General features: G+C 37.2%; 1 protein-coding gene across 1 annotated transcript in view; it reads right to left on the bottom strand.

The window, feature by feature from the left end:
* Positions 1 to 22,366, bottom strand: part of OTOG (otogelin) — a 104,390-nt gene that overhangs the window by 19,737 nt on the left and 62,287 nt on the right. The window contains exons 34-43 of the mRNA XM_055723020.1: positions 14,687 to 14,804; positions 13,906 to 13,985; positions 9,691 to 13,517; positions 8,911 to 9,079; positions 7,777 to 7,913; positions 6,407 to 6,496; positions 5,846 to 6,029; positions 4,153 to 4,373; positions 3,125 to 3,263; positions 819 to 1,013 (exon numbers count right to left, since the gene is read on the bottom strand). Of these exons, the coding sequence (XP_055578995.1) occupies positions 819 to 1,013; positions 3,125 to 3,263; positions 4,153 to 4,373; positions 5,846 to 6,029; positions 6,407 to 6,496; positions 7,777 to 7,913; positions 8,911 to 9,079; positions 9,691 to 13,517; positions 13,906 to 13,985; positions 14,687 to 14,804 (5,160 nt within the window). The remainder of the gene's footprint in view (positions 1 to 818; positions 1,014 to 3,124; positions 3,264 to 4,152; positions 4,374 to 5,845; positions 6,030 to 6,406; positions 6,497 to 7,776; positions 7,914 to 8,910; positions 9,080 to 9,690; positions 13,518 to 13,905; positions 13,986 to 14,686; positions 14,805 to 22,366) is intronic.

The following is a 22,366-nucleotide window of genomic DNA, read 5'->3' as shown; positions in this document are numbered from 1 at the left end:
TCTTCCATAGTGGGTGTGGAACTACAAAGTATAAAAATCCCAGAGTTTTAAAGGCATCACTTATTCCCATCACTCCACAAAAAGCTGAAAAAGGCAGTCTGAGACTGAGTTTCTGTGGAAAGCAAAACACGCAATACCCTCCGGAGGATCAGGGCCTCCACTTTGTTTTGTGTCTCCACTGCAAAGCTAGTCCACTTAAAATCCCAATCCAGCCCTTTGTTTTTAAAGCAGTGATATGAAAAGTTGTTACTTTTGTATTTCATACATGGCAAAACTATTATTAATTTACACTGCTTTTTGAAATCAGCTTTATAATAAACTGTGTCTTTAAGGTTTGTGTTGTTAGTAGTAAGTACTGGTCCACAATTTGGTGTGCTCAGGCAGAACTGTAATGAAAATAAATATCAATGCTGTCAGAAAGAACATAGGATATATATATGTATTATTGAAAACGTGTAAGTAACTGGCTGCGTACCTTTTGAATGCCATTTAGTATCAATAGGTTGGACCCTTGACAAAGGGCTAGGTGGAAAGGAGGCCAACAGTAACATACTTGGAATGCTAGAATGCTTAAACATAAGCAAAAACTTCCATTTCGAAGAGCATCCTCCAGCTGGAGGTGGTGAGCAAAATTGTATGTCACAAGGACATTTCCTGCTAGCTCACCTGTGCAGTTAACGTTTACTGCATATTTAGCAGTCCTCGACCAAATGACATACAGAACCCACACGTCATCAGGCCAGAACTCAACTTATTACTTATGAAGTATCTGACCATCAACTTGCAGGTAATAAAAAAGAAATCATATCCAAATATACCACATTTCTCTTCAGGAATACAGACAGCAGTGTGAGCTCGGTGAAGGATGGTCCCTCCAGCACAGATACAGCCTTCTGTCAACACCGAGCAGGAGTCTGAGTCCAGAGAAGCAACTGCATTATTCTGACAGCTATGTGGAACCTCACAGGCAGCTATACAAGCCTGATAGGAGAAGTTTTCAGAGCAGGGAAAGGCTAGGAAGGAAATAAACAAATCACTCATTCTGAAGTTGTAATCACATGAGGCAGTACCTAAGAGAAGACAGTGTTTTTCCTGTGCCTGCCAATTCAGTAGCATCTACCAACCTAAAACACTGGTACAGACCGGTTAGTTACATTCTATATGACAAATTCAAACCAAGGAAAGTTGCAAGAACTTTTATTTCTCCTCTTCTTGTAGTAACATTTTCATCAGGCTTCAGTTTGCATTTTGGCAGTAGAGATATCAAAGCATCCAACAGCGTTGACACAAAGGAACTTAACCTTCCAAGAACATTTGCAAATACTACACAGACTAATATTATAGCATTCTGAATCATTCTGTATACTTTGCAGTGGCTGAAGATACTGCAGTAGTTACTAAAGGACAAAGCTTTGTTAATTATAAAAATACATATGGAAAAGCAAATTCAGCATTGTTTTACATGGAATAACAAAGAACGAGATTAATTTGTTACTATATTTAATAGGTAGCCACATTAATTTAACTCAAAGAACAGAGCTAAATTTAACATTCTTTGTGCTAGTGATGTAAATTCATTGGCACTTTATAAGTCTATGCAGGAACAGACAAAAAAGCATCTAATTTTAATTTAAATTTTGCAGTTGAAAACTTAACATGATCTTTCATTGGTTTAAAACAGTGATTAAAACTGCATAAATATGGCAAACTGAGAATGAATAGAAATGCTAACAGTGTGGTTGTGTGAACTACCAAAATATATGATCCTCATCATGTAATGGTACCTAAATCATACAGCAGCACCATCTGGAATCACAGTAATGAGACGGAGTCCAATTCACAAAGGGACTGTGCTCAAAAACGAAGAGGGTTCCAGTTTAGAGTTAAGATTAATTGGGAGAGGAGGCTGATTTTATTCAGCTCCTCACTACTAAAAATGGCCACAATGCCCCACAGGAAATACCTATGAGAGCCCTGTAAATAGAGAATGTCAGGCTTTTAAAAATCAGCCTCCAGCACGGCAACACTCGGTGACCCACAAGGTTCAGGTGCGACTTTGTGTCTTTCCCAGCTAGGCACGAGCCGCCAGAGGTCACTGCGGTATAAGAGTGATGTGTCCCTTTGTGATGGCTGGCATACCTAACTGCAGTTACAGATATATTTTGTAAGACCTTTGTTTAAACAGTTATTTGCTACTGAAGTCCATATAAACTCAAGAATAAAATAAAAAAATAATTGACTGTTTTTAAACTTTAGGGTCCATGACTATTATTTGCAAGGCATTACAACATACCTGCATGAAGCCTGTACACATGTACCGATCTTTTGTACACATGTACTTAAATCTTTTAAAAAAGACATCCTTAGGATTTCTGTGTACAACGAGTTCTACTATATTTGGGTATCACACTTCATTAGTATGGCTTTCCCTTGTCAAGCACTGAAACCTCAGACCTCCCTACGTTATTACTGAATAGGACTTTTCCTAGGTGATCACTGACAGCATAAAGAGATGCTGCAATCCAAATTTTCTATTTACTGACAACTACAGATGCCGTTTGGCCTTATATTTCAGCATGTTGCTATGGGACATGTTTTCTGCCAGGACACTCTGGCTTTCAGGTTTTACTCCTTACTTTCCATCTCAAAGGTGTTTCAATTCTCTAATCCTCTCTCCAAAGACAGTTTTCTGCAGCTGCATCAAGCAGGTGCCACCAATTCAAAGTACTACAGAACTTTCTTTCTGTGGCTTCCTCCTTTCCACAGGCAATTCTGTTCTGTTTTGGTTTTATCAGTGTGAAGTGGCTCAGAGAAATGAACACTACATTGCAAGTGAGAAGATTTGACTTCTACAGTTCATTATAAGCCAGAGGCAGGCTTCTGAGCAAGGCTGTTTAACTTCCCTTTTCCATCTGTAAAATTGCTATAATGATCCTGATTTCTTTTGCATGCTGCTTTGAATTGTATTAAAAAAAAAAAATGCTGAATTTATTATCTCAACAATGACTTCCAGAGTACACGAGGAGTCAAGGAGCACTGGTATTTTCAACTTACAGTAACTCTTATATTGGGCAAATTTTGTCTCTGTGAACATTAGAGGTACACATATATGCAGAATACTTACGGCAGTAATCTGAGCTCCTCCATTCTATACAAATATTAAATTTGTTGCACATTGCCACATAGGCAGCTAACGAAATGCATGGATTTCGAATGTACTCAGTGTCTCGAACCCATATATCACAGAACAGCTCAGGTGGAACCTAACAAAGAAAAAAACAAAAAAATATTACACCTTTATAGAGACCTTGCTAGGTAGGAAAAAGATTGACCTTTTTAAATATCAGCTAGAAACAGTGAAGCCGAATGGTCTTGGTTCACAGTAAAGCAAAGAGACCACCAGTCTTCACTGGTGTACAAAGAGAATCTACTACTATTTAAAAGTAAGGCTTCCTGAATGTTCACATCCTTATAGTCCTCGCTTTCACCTCTTATAAGTGCCAAGGCAAGAGGTAATATAGGTTTTCCAATAGAAGACATAATTACTTATTGTTCCTTGTTCTTCCTTACCTCTCTATTTTTGCCTATTTTTGGCCTCCTCTTCATGAAACTCAATAGACAAAAGGTGAAATGGTAAATGTACTCATATGATCACAAATACTTAATTTGCACACTGTGAGTTTGCTGTTTGCTTTAAGCAGTCTGTTCCACCTCCTCATCTTTCTAAGCTGGAACTCCCTGTCTCTAGAGCTTTTTAGAATGCAAGCTCTTAGATTACCTATTGCAATTTGGAACCTGTTAAATTACTGAACACTTAAGGATTAATTAAATCCTAAAACTATTTTATTTTACTTTGCTCTACATCATATTGATACAACTGAATTAGCTGGGACTGGTTTGTTAATTCGATGGTATTGTCAAAACTAACAGAGATTGAATTCTGAAAGTATTAGTTGCTTATTGCAACACTCCTATCAAGCTGCCACACTCTTCAGTTACTTTTACCTTGCAACTGTAGATACAAAAAAGTAAGTATCTCATTCTATAGATGTGGTTACATGTAGTTTCACATTAATGAAATTGTCAAGTATACAAAATCATGTCAGAACTGCATCTCTTTTAAAATGTAAGCTTCTGAAATAGTTAACATACGTAAGGATGACAGCTGCTGAAGGTCTGGTTCAACACCATTCTTAAGCACTCTGAGCAGTCCATAACTGAGCAATTAGTTTCCCGATGCCTGTCTTCTCCAACATACTTTAACGTGTCTGGCACTTGCCAGCTGTCTATAAAAGTTGACGGAGCACTGCTCTTGCTTAAAACTGTCCTGTTGGGTAGCATCAGGTCATTTTCCAAGCTTCTATCACAAACCCCTGTGTATGACCAGAAGAAAAAAGCAGGTTAACACCACTTGGTTCATTCTGTAGTACGTTTGAAGTGGCACATTTGAACAAGTAAATAGCTTTTAAAAAACTTATACAGTGTGATCGTATCACAACTTACAACAGATGTAGAAAGTATTTGGGAGGATCAAAATACAAAAAATTCAGACAAATTAAACAAAGCAAAAGTAACGGTGCATCTATGAATGGAAATCTATTGCATATCAAAGAGCTGTTCAGAGTGCCCAGCTATGGCACACAAACTTCATTCAGTTGCACAAGCACTAAACAAAAATGTATTTTAAAAAAGGTTACAAAGCACCTCCACATATAGCAATAACTGAAAACTGTAAATGTGATCAGAAAAGGGAAACCCCATAAAATGCCAAGATGCTTATCTGTTACTGTACTGCAGAAAGACTGTACTATCCTACTTATGGCCCTGAACAGTCTTAAGCACCTATTGGCTTAAAAGCTACCTTAAAAGTGCAGCTTTTAGCACTTCCATGTATACTTATATTACCCCTTAGCAGGGGAAAAAAACCCAGCCCCAAACCCCACAACTTTTCTGTATTTGATTCTCAGAAGGCAGCAACACATTTTGTTTCTGTTTAAGGCAGCTGGCAATACTGAAACACTTTGGAGCAAAAAAAGGTATGCAACACATGGAGAGTGACTTCAGTCAACACAGAAGATGCAAGTATTATGGTAGTCCACTCGGGAGGGTCCTTTAAGAGTTGTGAAAAAGCAGAATGATGGATCAGTCCCCCATTCTTTCCTCCTGATTACAAAGTCTGAGGATTTTATATCAGACTTCTAGAACGTTTTCTTCTGAGAGCTCCACAAACGTGCATGGCAATTCTAAATTATAAAATCATAAAATCACAGAATCATTTGGGTTGGAAAAGACATTTGACATCATCAAGTCCGACCATTAATTCAGGGCTGCCAAGTCCATCACTTAACCATGTCCCTAAGCACCACATCTACACGTTTTTCTAAACACATCCAGGGATGGTATTCCACCTCCTCCACCAGATAACTAAGATTAGTTCTCTCAAGTTAACATCCCCTGTGAATCCTGACCTTTAGAAACTGAAAATAGCATATATTACTTCCTATCAGACAGATATCAAACACTAAATCTGTAAATAACCTTATTTGACATTACGGACTTATGCTTGTGTTACTTATTTGGGTTTGGTTACAGCAGTCATGCCTGTGATTCAAACAGCTTACAGTTAGAAGCATCATTATGGCTAAAAAGTGATTATGTGTATAGGTATCAAGCATCATTTCAACAATTAAAAAACTAATAATAATTTCATTTTAATAGTATCTTAAGACTTTGCAATGATCTACAATAACTCTTTTGGGCCAGATCCTGCAAAAAGTACTAGGAAAATGTGCCTCCCTAGCAAAGCATCTGAATGCCTTTATTTCTTGCACTACACTAGACTTACCACATAATCCCAAAGCTCTTGGTTCGCTGCTACTATTAAACTCAAAAATCATCACGCCTGTGTTGTGAAACCACTGAATTCTGATTTTTGTTGGGGTCTCAACTGCATACTTGAAGCCCGTATCCTCCACTTTGTATCCATATTTTCTAACAGTAGGCCAAGCAAATCTTGAATTTACTGTTATCTAAAATACACACAGAAAAGAGGTTAAATGTCAGGTACCAAGCGCTATAGGTAGAAATAAGACCTGATTCTCGACAGCTTAGGAATCTGGCTTGTAGTAACTAATTCCAAAAGGTCAGGCTCACTTCTGCAAAGATAATATAGGTACTAAAGAGACAGTTTATGTGCCTTGCCCTGGACTTGCCTCATTAACTGTCCTTGTACCACAGTTTGACTCTTTAAATTTACTAGCAGTTCACTAGATTACAAAGTCGGAACAATGAATGTGTCCTATTGTGTCCTACTCTAATCTTCAGTATCCACATAAGGAGGCAGTTGATTACAGAAGTAGAGATGCTATCTAAAATGCAAAGAAAACCAAACTCTCAGAATACTTACTTTTCTACTTAAACGATTGATAATAATTTGATTTGATACATAGGTTAGATTCAGCATTGCCAGGCACAAAGAAGTTGAATTTGAATTACTCTGTGGGGAAAGCAAAAATACATCAACTACAGTCATGATGTGCAAAATCATGATACATTAGCTACTTATTGGTTTTAGGTACCAGGATATTAAGGATTTTGGGGGGTATATTTTTTAGAGAGGAAAACTGATGCTGACTGCAGTTTCCAGCCTGGACTACAAAGTTCATCTAGGTAGAATTCTTGCAAAATAAACAAACAAAATATGATCTCACTGTGTTCAGCAACTCTGTTGTATCATCAATTTCAATCCTGAAATTACATTAGAAAAAAAGGTTTTCAGGTAAAAAGAATACAGCAGACTTGCTGTTCAGACACTTAAAGTATGAACCACATATCTGAAACAGAGTGAGAACAGGACTGGGCATGACAAATCCATATGATATATGTACTGTACACAAGTAATGGATCAGAAATATATGCATACTTCTTGAGCCACCAAGGTGCTGGGTGCTGAACAAAACAGAAAGCACTGAATACAACAGGAAAGCAAATCTGGAAGTCATAAACTGATCTGCTTTTTCACATCAAACATATTGAACTTCTGGAATCAAATTCCATAAGGTACTACCTGGGACCAAACTTTGTGATGGACATTTATATGGACATCAAAATTACGTAGCTTTCACAGAAGAGCCTGGAATTTAAAGAGCTTTGTAAAGGCTCACGAGAAATTAATTCTTCATGACACAGAGCCTATCTACACTACCCGTTAGGCGGGATACCCGTTAGGGTTTCTGTCTTCCCTTTCTGACACAAACATTTGCCCTTGTCAGAGACTTGGAATGCACAAGGTGCTTTAATTTATTCTGACATTTCTACAGTCTTTCATGGCTCTGAGGATTAGTGTTTCCAATGCAAATTTCTCCATAGGAACATAGATAAAAATCATGCATTGAAATACATTGGTGGTACACTGGTACACTATGGTGGTACTGATTACATGATAGCATTCACAGAAGTGACTAACGAATGTATATCCAACTTAGTCTCTCACCACCTTGTCTATTTTACACTTATAATAAGATAACATGGACCTACCTCTCACCTTCCAGCTGTTTCAGAATGAGCTGTGAATATAAAGTCAGGTGATAAAAGTCCTATACAATTCATGTGTTGTAAAATGTGTAAGAAGTGTTGTAAAATGCAAGTACAATTCATAGATGTTGCACAGAAATAAATAATTAACCACAACTATGTAGTATTACTTAGCCCCTTCTTTTAAGATATATCTTCTTAGCAGTACTGAACATCATTTGTTAGGTAATAAATATTAGTTACCGTTCTACAGTCAAGGATGTGGATAGTTATAGTTTCATCTTGAGTTTGACTAACAACGTAGGATGCTTCTTTGAATAAAGCCACATAATTTCCATCGTAGGTTACAATGCTCAGATCAGAGAAAATTGTGCAACGGCCTAAGAAAAATAAAAAGAAATTAAACATTTTTTCTAATGTATCTTAGAATGTCTGTAAATATTACAAAATATGAAGATAAACCAATCAGTTTTAGAAGATTAACTAGCTAACTAGATTTTCATATACACAGTGCACATTTTCCGCTATATTTGATACCGTTGCATCTCTGTGAATGGAGAGCAGAGCCAAATCTTGCATATTTCAGTGGGACCTGAAAGACCTGCAGACCTCCGCAGTCAGTTATTTTCTTACAGTTCTCACCAGCAAAGGTTACTGATTTTTTACAAACCCCAAACTAGCAAAAAACATGAATGACAGTGGATCATGCTGGATCCTTAGATCCCTTCCAGTCTTGTTCTGAAGGTGGGAGCTCACGTGGAATATTTCCTTCTTCACAGTCTTATTGCTAAAGCTCTTGTTTCAAAGGGCTTGGAGTTCTACTCTTCAATTTATTTCAGATTCTAGACCATAAGTAGAAATTTGCATTGCTTATCTCTGCATCCTTTCTTTGCTACTATGGACTAAATTGAATTTTCTCTAAGGTTTCTATTATTCCTGCCCAATTCTAGGTAACTGGTGGGAGTAATTACAGTACAGCTATACTTTCAGAGTCCTCACACTGTTAAGAGTGCTAGTTCACAGAGTCTAGGGAATCTTCTCATACTGAAGTAGATATAAGATGAACCAAAAAATCCACTACTATATTGACTAGGTGTCCTCTGATTAGACAGAAAACAGTATGGGTCTAAGTCAGACCTGGACACATCCACTGCAGACACCTAAAGCTGGGTAAAAGGAACATCCTACATTAAAGCAGCATTTTGATTTCATTACCCTGGACGTAGAACTAGAATTATGAATTGCATTAGACAACAAATAATCCGTAAAATATGCATCTTCTATTTCTACACCATGGTATAGAGGTGTCAGTTCTTAGCCTTCTTACACATGCATTAAATTGTTATCTAAATTCACTTCAAAAGCACACTTACTTACATGCACATTCCCACTTTGGGCAGCATTTGTCACCATTCATTTGAGTAGCAAAGCCTAAAACTCCACAGCTGGGTTGAGTTGCATTATATGGGCAGTTCTGTGACTTATTAACTTGGATCAGTTGTCCATCCAAGCAAATGTGTTTTATGCACTCGTTCTCTGTGATTGGCTAAGGCATATTTAATAAAAGACAGGTTACCATTCTTACCAAGCAAGTATCACTACATTGCAGAGTATTTGCTCAAAAAAGGGGCTCAGATTCTTTGGTACAGAATACTTATGAATCCCTGCAACGCTGACAGAAGCTACAAGTGAAAAGCTCCTTTGAAAACCTGACCGTTCTGAGAGCAGTTTAAAACTGCTGTCCTGTTGCAAAGCGGGGAACAGCGTTACTGAATTTTTAACTTTACGTTAAAAAAAAAGTTGAGAAGGAAAAGTATGGAAGAGCACAGGTAAGAATAATAACACAGATGTCTGGAAAGGTGTACTTTAAGGAGGGCAACGTGACAAAACCTGCCATTGAAAACTATGAAGCACCATATTTTGCCAAAACCCCATTCTTGTAGCATTCACAGTGGATTATAGCACTTATAAAAACCATTATGTGCAATGAAACCATCCAAAGCTTCAGATATAATTCAGAAAATAATAGAGCTCCCTATCTGATACAGCTATTTTAAATCCTGAAGATCAAAGTATGGCTCACAATTATTTTTTTTATCAGTGTGTAGAAGTAACCAAGACACATTCAAAACCAGATAAATATTTATAGATACTCACTGTACAAGTCTGAGGAGTTGCTGTTTCTCTAGGCAGCATAAAAGCTGATGCCGGGGCTCCTGACACGGCTTCAGCTGTTGCCAGTCCATCAGAAAATGTTGTAGTCAAGCCATAAAGTGGTTTGGTAGATAAAGAGGGAAATGAGGAAACTGACGGAGCTGTTGTGTCATTTGGATGGTCAGATATCATTAGCAGTGAACTCACAGGTGTTTGCATCTCAGATGATATTTCAAGTTTTGAAGTTTGAGTAGTACTGACTGATGATGCAGCTATAGAAGAAAGAGATTTTGGTTCAGAGGATGAACCTATAGAGGACAGTACTGATACACTTACATTAGAAGGAACTGCAGTTGTGTTTGTGAAATATGGAGAGTAAAATGTCTGAGGTGTTCCTGGAGTAGCACCCTGAGTATGGACAGCTTGGACTTTTGTTAATTCTGGCTTTTCAGATTTTACTGTATCAATGGGCACTGCTCCTTCTGCTTCTGAAGTAACTGAAAAAGAGGTGGGCTTCACAGAGCTTGTGATGGATTCTGCTACTACTTCTGCTTTGTCTGAAGTTGCTGATAAAATACTAACATTTTGCCTAGTACTGCTTATCAATGAAGAGGCTGAAGTTGCAGCTGATGAATGGGCCATATCTGACAATGCTGAACTTGCTAGAAACGTGGAACTGTAGGTGGTGGTTGAAAGTGTGACTTGCTTAGGCAACACCATAGTTTTCTCTGTACCACTTTTGCTTGTTGATGTGGATGGCCCACTCCTCATTGTGATGGGAATTTCAGTTGTTTCTGGTAAAGCTAATGAAGAGGTTGACTTAGATCCTGGTGAAGCTGTAGTTGTTTCAAGTGTTTGTCTTGAATCAAGCGATCCAGTAAATGAGGCCTGCCATGTGAATTTTAGACCAGTAGCTGCCTTTTGCGTGGAAAATGAAGGAAATGTTTCTTTTTTAATCGTTGCTAAAGAAGAGGAAGGTGCAAACACTTCTGGTGAGGAAGGGAGAATACTTTTGCCAAAAATCAAGTCAGCTGTTGTTCTAGTTGGGACTACAGACTGCAAAAGGGTAGTCGTTCTTGATACATACGGTTGCATGACTGAATCAGTTAAATGCAACTCTTTTTCAGTTGGTAAAATAACTTGTGCAGGACCTGCTGAGGTAGGAAATATACTTGATTGAGTGCCTTCAGGACGTGAGGTGCTGAAGGGGTATGAGGAAGTCAATTCTACTGTAGCTTCAGTTGTGCTAAAGACACGTTGTGGGTGACCAGTGGATTTTGTTAGAGTTTCTGCAGGATACTGGTAGATTGGGGTAATGCTTTGGCTTGTCAGAGAAGACTCAGAAGTCTGATAACCAAGTTCTATAGCCTTCTGAGTAGAAAAATGTGGTATAACCACGGCCTTTGTGGTCTGTACTGAAAGTTTATCTCCTGAAGATGCCTGCCAAGAGAAGGGGCCTACTGAGGATGGAGGAAAGGATGGTTGAGTTGTAGCTACTGTAAATTTTGCTGTATCTGTTATACTTTGGATTGTAGATTGCCATGTTGTAGAAACTAATTTAGTTTCTATTGGATATTTTGGTGTGGTGGTTACTACTGGCATCATATGTGTTAAAGAAGGTGAAGAAACCAATTTATCTGCTAGATACTGAGACGTGGAGAAAGTGTAAGGAGGCTTTGTTACTGGAAGTACAACGGAAGGGGACAGAGTCGATTTTTCTTTGGCTGTCATTACTTTTTTGGTTGTTACGAGCTGACTGGTGAACTCAGAGGATGGAAAGAACGTGGCATGAGTGATATCTAAAATGGCTTTGCCTGGTGATCTGTAGTATGATACTGTTGTTATTGGACTTGATTGTTCTGTTAGGGTGGATAAAATAGAGAAAGTCAGAGCTGGAGAGGTCTTTTCTGTTGGTAACATAGATTTTGCTATAGTTGTTCTTGGATAGAAAGAGGTCATTTCATGGGAGGTAGGCATGGGACTGAGAGCTGTCAGTGATGTTTCTTTTCCATAGGAGGGTAGTGAAGGAAGAGAAATGTTTAAAGAGATTAGAGAACTTGATAGTGAAAAAGGGAAAGCAGATGGCTTTCTCGTAGAGGTGCTAGCAATTTTTTCCACTTGTGATTTATCAGGTTGTGTTGCCAACAATGTGGTTGCAGTTGCAGTAAGGAGAGTAAGCGGAGATCCAGTGATGGATGTTCTTTGAGCTGACTCTCTTTCTGTAGACATGAAAGGAACTGTGGTGGTTTCTTTCGATGAGACAGGGGGTTTCATTGCTGATGTGGCAACACTACCTGAATACGCTGAAGTGCTGGTCTTCGCTGTACTTGAAACCAGAGTTGACTTGTAGTCGGTAGATGTTCTTCCAGAAGACAAAGTTGACTTTGCTAATTCAAAAGGGGATGTTACCTCAACAGTCAAAGGTGTCACTCTGATAGTCTCAGCCGTAACAGGGTATTTAGTGTATAATGTAGTCAGGAACTCTGTTGTGTTTAGAACTGTGTATGAGGGATATCCTGTAGTTGAAACAGTTTTAAATGTTTTTTTTAATTCACCTGAAGCTGGAGAAGCAGGACTAGGAACAGACACTGAAGGCCTTTTTGTAGAAAAAGTAACAGATTTTTCAGTAGTAGAACTAGGATGCAGTGAATATGGAGGGAAATAGGAACTTGACATATGCTCCACATGAGATGTTGTTTTGGGAGTTTCCTTTTTATGAGTTGTGAATGATAACAAAGTTTTTTCTGATGATCTCTCTTGAGTCTGCAGAGTTATTGGAATTGTCGTCCTTGGACCTAAAGTTGTGCTGAAAGGTACCTCTGCAGTACCAGTCAGGTGTTGAACCGTTTCAATAGGAGATTTTGTAATTGTCATTCCTAATGAAATAGGTGGTGTGGATGTTGGTGAAAATGTGGTCTTCATGCTTTTTTCAGTCAAAACAGTTGCTGCTTTTGTTGTTGCTGAAGATGCTGGTTTTAAGAAAGTAGTGATCACAGGAGAAAATGATGTTACTGTAACATTAGCTGCTGTGGTAAAAGACTGTCCTATGCTTATTTTTGGCCCTTCTGAAGTTCCTGTTAAGTTTACTAGTGGTGTATATGAAGGCATGCCTGTGGGTGGTGACATAGAAAACCGGGGCAGATACGCAGTAGTTTTTTGTGTTATTGATTCAAATGCACTGGGTGTAAATGTTGTAAGTTCTTCTGGTTTTACTTGTGCTTCCTTCATGGGAAGTGTTCTTGTGGCTATTTCTGATATTTCCATTATTTTAGTTTTGACTGGCATTTCTGTTCTTCTGAGTGGTGTCCCAGTAGAAATAAGAGTAGCAATTGGTTTGCCTTCTGATTCTGTGCTTGTAGTCACCGCATGTGTAGCAGTTACAGACTGAGGTTCTGTGGTCTTCAATAGTTTAGTGGAACCACTACTGATCGGTTGTACCTTTGTGGGAATTTCTGAACTGAAAGTAGATGGAAACAATGGAGAAATGTCAACAGGAGAAGACAAGCTTACGTTAGATTTTGTTGCTTTGAACATTGCTATAGTACTTCTCCCAGACGTCATTGCTGTTGACTGTGAAGAAATGCTTGATGCTAAAGTTATGGTTGAAAGTGTTGTATTAGATGTAACAGCTGAAAAATCAGTTTTCCCTGTAGCTGCAGTGAGTTGCAATCGTGAAGCAAGTGTTGTTTCCATGTCCTTTGCTTCAGTTACAGGAAATGAAGTTACCACTTCACTGATCGCTGCCAAACTTGTACTTGACGTCATGCGTGAAACTGCTAGTGTTTGAATGCTGGGTAGCAAAGGTGGACTACCATCTGCAGGTTCAATGCCTGAAATCAGACACAAATAAATAAGCTGAAATGTATGGATAATTACAGCCATGAAGCTAGGAGAGTTATAGGTTAACTCATATAACTGACCTTTTCAATTGCCTTTAAACTTCCAAAATTCACAGACAAATTAAAAAAATAATTGATTTGCTCCACATCTAATGTTACTGAAATGCTTTATGAAGAACGACATCTATCTTAGTTGAAAATTTGTGTCAGATTTTTGGAGTGAAATTATTTTTAATAAAATGTATAATGATCTCAAGATTCATATAACTAAGATCATAGTTATACAACTTTAAGCCCCGATATTTGAAAGTTTGACTAAAGACCTAAGGAATTAATAAGCTAAGTATCATATATAACATATATAATTTTTCAAACATACAGTCTTCAAAATACACGCATCTTTGAGTGATTTCATCCAGCAACATATTCAGAGGACAGACAGGGATGCATCCTTCCACTCTAAAGAGAAAATAATTAGTATTAACCAGTTGAACAGTATATTCTGGATTGAGCATTTAATTTTAGAAAACCAGTATTTATAAAGTATTTTTAAGTAGACAGTCTTGTTCTATCTAAATCTTATCACTTCAGTGTATTCCTTCAAAATGTCATTGCCATGGCTTCCATTCTCACTCAGATCTAAGCTAAAGGATTAACTCTGCAATACTCAGCCTCTGAATTGAATGGTCGCAGGTTCAATAGTGAATGCTATCGCTTAAGAAATACCAAACATTTTTACAAAACAAAATCCAAAGGCCAGTTTTACCAGACTTAGCACAAATATCTATTGGGAGGAAAAGACAAGGACAAATATGGCTGTTGCAATGCCATAATGAAAAAGCAGGGGCACAACTATTTGAAACAAAGTTACAATCACCTCTCTCTATTAGTATTCTCTAATGCCCCCACCCCCCAGCTTGGAAGTTACAAATATACTAGTCATTCCAGAACCTGACAATACTCACCCAGCAACTGAAATGTCACCTTCATGTAGCTGCCATAGCAGGTTTTATTTCATTTCTTTTCTCCTTTGCTTACCTCCTTATACAAGAATACAGTTCTGCTGTACTGAGCCTGCATCTGGTCACTCACATTCTTATTGTGCTGTGTAAGTATATTACCCAAATTACATACTTTTCCATAAAACTACAGATACTTACTTTGGTACTGACTGACAGTTTTTTCCCAAAGGGTCCCTGCATGTCTTGAAACAAGGGCTTGTACAGGCATCATAATGCCATTCACATGCCGAATGGGATCGAAATTCAAATTTGACATCTGAAAAACAATAAAGATCTGTTATTCTCATGTACTTCTAGAAACACACACAGAAACGTATTACTAAGAGGCAATGCTTGAAGTTCACTGCAGCTTTAAATCTCTGTTTCTACCTGTATCCTCAACAAAAAAAAAAAATCAGTAATATTTTTTGAACTGCTGTGGTCTTTTAAACATAGAAAACCAGTTTAAGTTTATGCAGTGTATATTAAAGTGTGCTTGCTCTGCAGCTTGTATTACTCTTTGTAGTATAAAACATGACATTGAATTAGCCACATTTACTGTATATTACAATCACTTGAAAATAAAGCCAGATAAGTTAGATCTGTTGGTTTTAAGTTTTAAAAAAATATATCAACAATGAAACTATATCTTTGGTTATTCAAACAAAATGCAAAATTAAGATTATGTTGATCAGTAAAATTATTGTTATTATAATAAAAATTAAAAGCACTAGTCCAATACTCTGATACTCTTTATAACACAATCTATCATACCGGTTGTTTCTTTTGTGTGTAAAATTTCCTGTTATAGCATAAAGGTGTACATTACTTGCATGAGACAATTGAATTGTAAAAGCCAAAATAAACACCATTCCAAATACAGTAATCAGAAATTATGTCAATTCAGGCTCTTTAAAGCAATGTCTTAACAGTAGATTAAGATATATATATATATAAGATAGCCACTCCAACAGAAATGCATTAAAACGTCAAAACATTCTGAATCTTTAATTCCAACTGCTCCTATAACGAACAAAGCAACTCAGATGAGACATGTAGTCTTGCAAAATTGAACTCAGAACTTACACTTCACCAGACAAAATAGTACCAATAATGAAACACTATGGCAACTTTTAAGGAAAACACAAAACCTCCAAACCCCCACAAAAGCAGCAAACAACACCCCCCGTCCTCTCAAACTGCCTTTAGAGTATCTACTCAGTGTTTACTGAAAGACTTCAACTTCACATAATTGAAACCCAAAGTACAATTTCTGTAGAGGAAGAGTTAAACTTCAAAGTGAGATTAAATAGAAATAAGGATCCACTATACTTTGAGTGCTTATTAAACTATGCAGGAAATTTACAAACTTAATGTAAAGAAGAAATAGACTGAGCATAAAATCCGAGAGAAACAAGTTGGTGGCAGTCATCACATGGGTGATATACACTTGCATGTTTAAATGCAGTATCACCCTTTCTTTTTCACTACAACCCTGCCCCATCTGCACACAAAACAGCTTCCTGAACAACGCTAGTTTAGCCCAGTGGTTCTTCCAACACCTGCGTGACTTATGCAATATATCTGGATTTTAGTACCTGAACTATGACAGCCCAGCCCAGCTCCTTCCCATAGCAGGGCAGGACAGTGACACTTCCCTTCCATTTTTATGCCTCAGAAGACCACCATCACGACATGTTGGGTCCCCTCTAAACTGGTGAACCTGATCTTAGAGCTATGCTGTTCAGAGCCTGCAAAGAATAGCTGCTCTTAAACAATGTTTACATTAATGATCAGGAAGAAAATGCTTACTACTTAGTAAAAGTTTCCATTTTTTTGTCTTTTGGATTCTTTTTGCTTTTAAGTTTTGCTGGTCTTTGGCTGAGACACAGAGAGCAGCTCTTTTAAATCTTCTTGGAGACAATTTTTATGTGAAGATTTTAAGAAATTCTTCTTCCTGCAATTTAGGGACATCTGCACTTACAGGTAATTATCCCTCTGCCATTATTAACATCTAATGTTTTCTTAAATACAAATAATTCTCTTAAGTCAAAGGAATAAATCAAACTCAGAAAAAGAGTGTGTATGTTGCCATCTAGTGTTACCCTTTTTACACATCATTATCCAAGGAAGTAACTTGTCAATGATTTTGAAAACATGATTCTTATGACAGTAACAAATGCATTTATAAAGCTACATTCCCATACAAAAAAGCTAAGTACATGTCACTGAATTCTTCCGTGACCCCTTCTAGTGAAACCAACTTAAGTTGCTTAAGTCTAATGGAGGAAGGGCCTTATTTCCATACATTTTGCTGACTGATGTATAAGGTTTTGTATGCGCTGACGGGTCAAGAGTCATAACATTTTAAAGACAAAAGAAGATTTATGACAGAAGGACAGAACATATCAGAGACCTGTTGGCACAGGCAGTCACCAGCAGTTGTAATAACCAGCAATAACAGTATATCCAAGTGGAATCTAGGAAATCTCATTCATCAGATTACCCTAGATTAAGTATGGAGACAGATCCATAACTTTTAACTCTTGCCACAAACCTCACCATTCATCACAGAAGTTTCAAACACAATAAAGGTACAAGCTTTGCATAAGGCATTCTGTAACCTAATGAAGAATGACAGGTTTTCAATTTAGCAGAACAGTGATCATGAATTAACACTTCCAAACACTGGGGTTAACATACCATCTCCCATTCGTCGAATAAACGTAGACTTTGATGAAATGATTGCCACGTTTTCCTCAATATTTCCCACAGATAAAGTTCACAGATTTTGCTGGTATTGCATGCCTTAGTAGGAAACAAGGCAAATTTCTACATAAAGGCATAGCATTTGCTGAGTGGTTCATAAGCTCAGCTTTCAGTCAAGAACAAAGTCATGCTTGTCTGCAAATTTCATCTCTACTTTTGCAGAAAGAAGTATGGACAACAGGTGAATTCATGAACCTGGTCATAAAATTGTTTTCAAAGAAGAGCTGTAGAACCAGCGGACATTTAATTTTCTAGTCAAGGGATTTTAGGGAATGGAGTGTGCTGGGCCAGCTGTATTAGTTATTTTAGTGTGTAAATTACATAAAAGAACCGACCAAAATACAACAACAAGGGTTGAATATATGCATAATTGGTTTCCAATATATCAAAAGTTTTCAATATGTCTCAGTAAACCCATCGGATATAGTGAAATCTGTGCTATATTATGAATTATGGGGAAATGCCTTTCCAGCAGAATGTCAGTTCAGTCATTCATCATATTTAAAGTTTTCACTATTGGCAACATCACTTCTGGAATGCCTAAGCAGCCCAAGGACCAAGCCACTATTAAAAAAAAACAAAACAAAACAGAACAACAAAACAAAACAAACCCCAAAAAACCCCAAACCCAACCAAAAAACCTAACACAGAAAGATGCAGTTCCTGCTTAAAAAGCTTAGAGTAAATAGAGATTAGACAGAAAATGAAGGGGAGGAGAAACAGGCACAGAGTTTGGTTCTGAAGTAACATGAATTCAAAACTAAGCCAAGAGAACAATAAAGTATCTGTATACCTAGCTAAAATAATAGAATATTTTGCCTCTTTTTAGTACATCTGCATATTAACTACGACCCCAACACCCACAATTATTAGGGTATAAGGAAAAGCAGTTACAATGCGCTTTAAAGCCATTCAAGCCTTCCTTTCCCTAAACTGAGGGAAATAGTCCTTTCACCGTGTTTTAATTCTAGACATTCACTTCCATGCCAGACCAACCTCAGCTTTATTGTTACTACAACACTCCTGTTCCCTTGACAGAAACTACCACAGCTCAGAAACTCTGGATTTCACCAGTGTCATGGCACGAATGCTTTGTGCTAGCCAGGATGCTAACCAGTCATATCCACCACGTGCTTCCCATTTTTTTAATACCTAAATTCCCCCTCCAACAACCAGTAATATGAGCTTACTGTACTCTGTGCAACAGTAGAGTTCACTCACAACAAAAGAATGATACACAGTTTACAGACAATGAGTCAAGCTTCTTATATGAGGCATGTGTTCCTCAAAAGGATTTGTCATGGCATTTGAAAATAACCATGTGTCTACTGGTGAAGTCTATCGGCATTTGTCTTTGGTTCAGTGACACAGCAAATCCTTTACAAAATGGTAATTTATGCCCTGGGTGACAGTCGCTCCAGTTGACATGCCAACTTAGTCCCCAGTTCTTTTACCTAACAAGATCTGAGCATACCAACATGCTACAGTACTGCAGAAAGCCTTTGTATGAATGCAGGTATACATGTTACCAAAGACAATATAATAAAAGATATTCCCCAGCTTCATTGATTTCTCGCTTGCTTGGACATCAGAGAAGCATTTTCTTCCCTTTAACTTAGGATTCTCATTCTCATGGCTTTCAGAAAAAAAAAACCTGTCATAATAAGAACAGTTCCTACCATTTAATGAACAATTTTAATTTTTTTATCACTTACAGATCGTGGCATTCTGTTGAGTCAGAACAACCTTTCTTAGTAACTCAGCCACTTTTATGTGTGTTGACAATTCCTGCTGTTCACAAGTCCATCCTGCCTTTTTTTTTTTTTTTTGTATGCTGACCTTTACCTCATAGGGACAAAATCTGCTATTGTAAGAATCTGCATATTATGAATAATTTCATTCTATGCTCAAAAAATGGACATTTACTTAAAAAAACCAACACTAAAATCTGAAATGTTCTGATGTTAATAAAAGCTAATGAAAAGAATGGTTTTTAAAATAACAAAAAAAATTAAGTATTTGGATTTTCATTCTCACCTGACACTTTTTTCTGTTTGCAACTTTTCCCAAAGATTTCAAAAAATCTAGTAGGAAAAAAGTTTGCTTTAGAATTAGGTCTATATATAACAGCAGCAAAACTCTGCTTAGTAACGTAGATTGCCTATCTCCTCAGTTACAAGTTTAGAAACATGAAATCCTATCTACCCACTTAACACACACAAACTAGTAACTCTGCCCATGACTTCTAAATTTCTGCAATGAGAAATGTAAACAAATATCACTAGAAAAATTGAACTTTGTGCCTAGCCAAAACATCACTGAAAACAAAGTATTATTATCTACCTCTTAAATACTTCTGTCTTAGTTTACTATTACCATGTTGGAGGAATATAATCTTGTTAACGCAACTATTTAATCTCCTCCTATTAATTCCATCAAAAATGGGAGATCAAATGTTTGTGGTATAAATAGGAGAGACATTATAATTCTACAGTAACCTCAGCCTGATTCCAAGAGTTACCAAGCAGATGTGTTCAGTGACATACCCAGGATTTGCAGGTACAACAGCAGTTGTTCAGCATTATCCAGTCCCAGGTCCCATGTCACAGTCTATTGGACTGGCAAAGCACGTAAGCTCAAATTAAACTTGAGAGCAACTCATTATGAGTAAAACAGGACATTACAGAAAATTAATTCTGCTGATGGAAATGGATAAGAGTAAGTTGAAGCTAAAACAGTCAACAAGATCATGTATAAATCTGACTAAAGGTTCAAGATGCTTTTATTTAAAATTAACTTCATTTTCAGTTTCATACTATGTTTTTGAATGTGTTTCAGTTAATTATGATACAAACATTAAAAGGAACCAAAAATCCTCTGTATCAAACATTGATAAATACCTCTGTGCAGTGTGCATACACTTAGTGCATCTTGAGATTTTAATTTTAGCTGACAGTTCCGAGACAGGCCTTGTATTTTACCGCAAGTTAGCTATTAAAGCGTATAACTAACATTATTAAGAACTTTGCTGCAGAATTTATATAGGGCGAGTTACATTTTTATAATATATATAAACTAACTCACAGTGATCTTAAAAGAGTAAAGCATATTATAATAATTCTGTGAAAGGTAAAAGGTAACTAGCTTGAGCATGTTATTTTAAAAAAGGGTAAGAAACTTGCAGGTATATCCATAAAAAACACATAAATTCCCTACATCCATTAATTTCCCAACATTGTCAAATGTGAACTGATCACTCTTACATGACACCTCTGTTCTTGTCCATCTAAGCACATTCTTTCTTTTGACTGAATGCATACCAATCCACTGCTGGTAAAACTTCCTGCACAGAATACAAAATGTATTTTCTTCTGAGTGAGTATAATCTGAATATTCAAATTCAGTTATTAATTCAAACTCTCGAACATTGGCAGGAACAGGACAGCAGACAAATCTAAGTAGCATGAAAATAACCCAATTTAAAACTGAAGTGACTTCTCATGGAAAATACTCTGCAGTGTTAGCCTATCATATCTGTGCAATTTATAGTCAAAGTATTTCAGTGTGACAATATTTATTGCGATGAAACTGGAAAAAGTGACTCGTCAGCTGACTCTAAACAGACGTGTATCTATTGCTGTGGTGATCAGATCATTTAAAATTCTTCCTTTTGAATGTGCGTCAGAGAGCATGAAGAAGTCTCATGAGGAACTTTCTGGCCAAGGGGATTTACTGGGCCTATTATTCTGCTCCTGATATTTATCCTCTGATTCCGCAGGAATAGCTGTTCCCGGTTCGAGAGTTTCTGATCTAATATGCAAAGCATTTACAATAGTCAGCAAGAAATTCAATACGCTTTTGCCTGTGCACTCTGGAGCTGGTGTAACTTTTCCATTAACTTAAACAAATGCTGCTGTATTTTTAGACCATGTAATTACCCTACATCAGCAGGCTGGCCCTTGTGAAAGTGTGCTGGAGAAAGATTCGAGTCCTATGTTTCTCTGCTTATAAAATCTGAAACCCAAGCCCTCGGATGTGGTGATTAATGAAATGCCTCTTGATCATTTGATCTGATCCCACTTGCTGAGGTAAATTGTTTTAGTTTTCCATTGGCATAGATAGGATTTTTTGGTATAATGACTGGAGGGTAAAGACTTCACACTTGAAAAGACATACTACTCTGTGTTAATGGATGACCACTGAGAATTGGAACATGTTTTAACCTTCTTCATTCCTCCCTCAAAGATAAAAGACTAAGGAGATATTTTTGTTATGTCCAGAAAAAGTTCCTTGCTTGAAATGCTGTATGAACATCCTGGTAATAGCATTAGCTCTATAATTCTGCTGTTCAAAAACCTCAACAGCTCTGTGATTACAAGCATTTGTCAAGAGGCAACAGGCATTTGGCAATGACAAAATCTGTCATTTTTTCTGAAGTTGGAGTGTGCCAGTCAACAGCTGCATTAGGCTGTCAGCATAATGCACCGCAAAACATGGGCAGATTCACAATGCCACCATTAACACTTTAATTCAATGTTTTGATAACAAGAAGCTCCATGAGGCATACAGTTGGCCTCTTCTGTCATAGAAGTCACTGTCTACTTCAGATTTGTCTGTGCTGAGGTTCAACATGGTCACTCTAAAACATGGTCAGGCCGTGCTTCATGTTATAATATTTCATTTTCTTTCTTTGCTTTTAGAACAAACTTCAGTTTCAGAAAATGAGGAACTGATTTTAAAAAATGGTATTGCCAGGAATACCTGTTAAAATACTTCTGCTACCCAAATACACAAATTAAAAATGCATTTAAAACTACAGCACAATAAAAAGCTTTAGAACACAAACACTTGTAGTGATTTTGGAATTTTATATACCACACAAAGGCCAGTGGTTGCAGCAAGTAGTAGCTGTTGCTGAAGTTCATAAATAAAGTCATACAAATGCATTTGATGTATCTGATGTATCAAGACAAGCAGATGCTAAAGCAAATGGTAGTTTAATGAATAATCTGCTTTGCTTTATTTTATAGTCAATATGACTTCTTGCATCATGTACTTGACTTGTAAGGC

This window comes from Falco cherrug, chromosome 10 (genome assembly GCF_023634085.1).
Source record: "Falco cherrug isolate bFalChe1 chromosome 10, bFalChe1.pri, whole genome shotgun sequence".
Lineage (NCBI taxonomy): Eukaryota > Metazoa > Chordata > Aves > Falconiformes > Falconidae > Falco > Falco cherrug.
The sequence above is the reverse complement of the archived record's forward strand: the minus strand, read 5'-3'. Positions and strand labels throughout refer to the sequence as shown.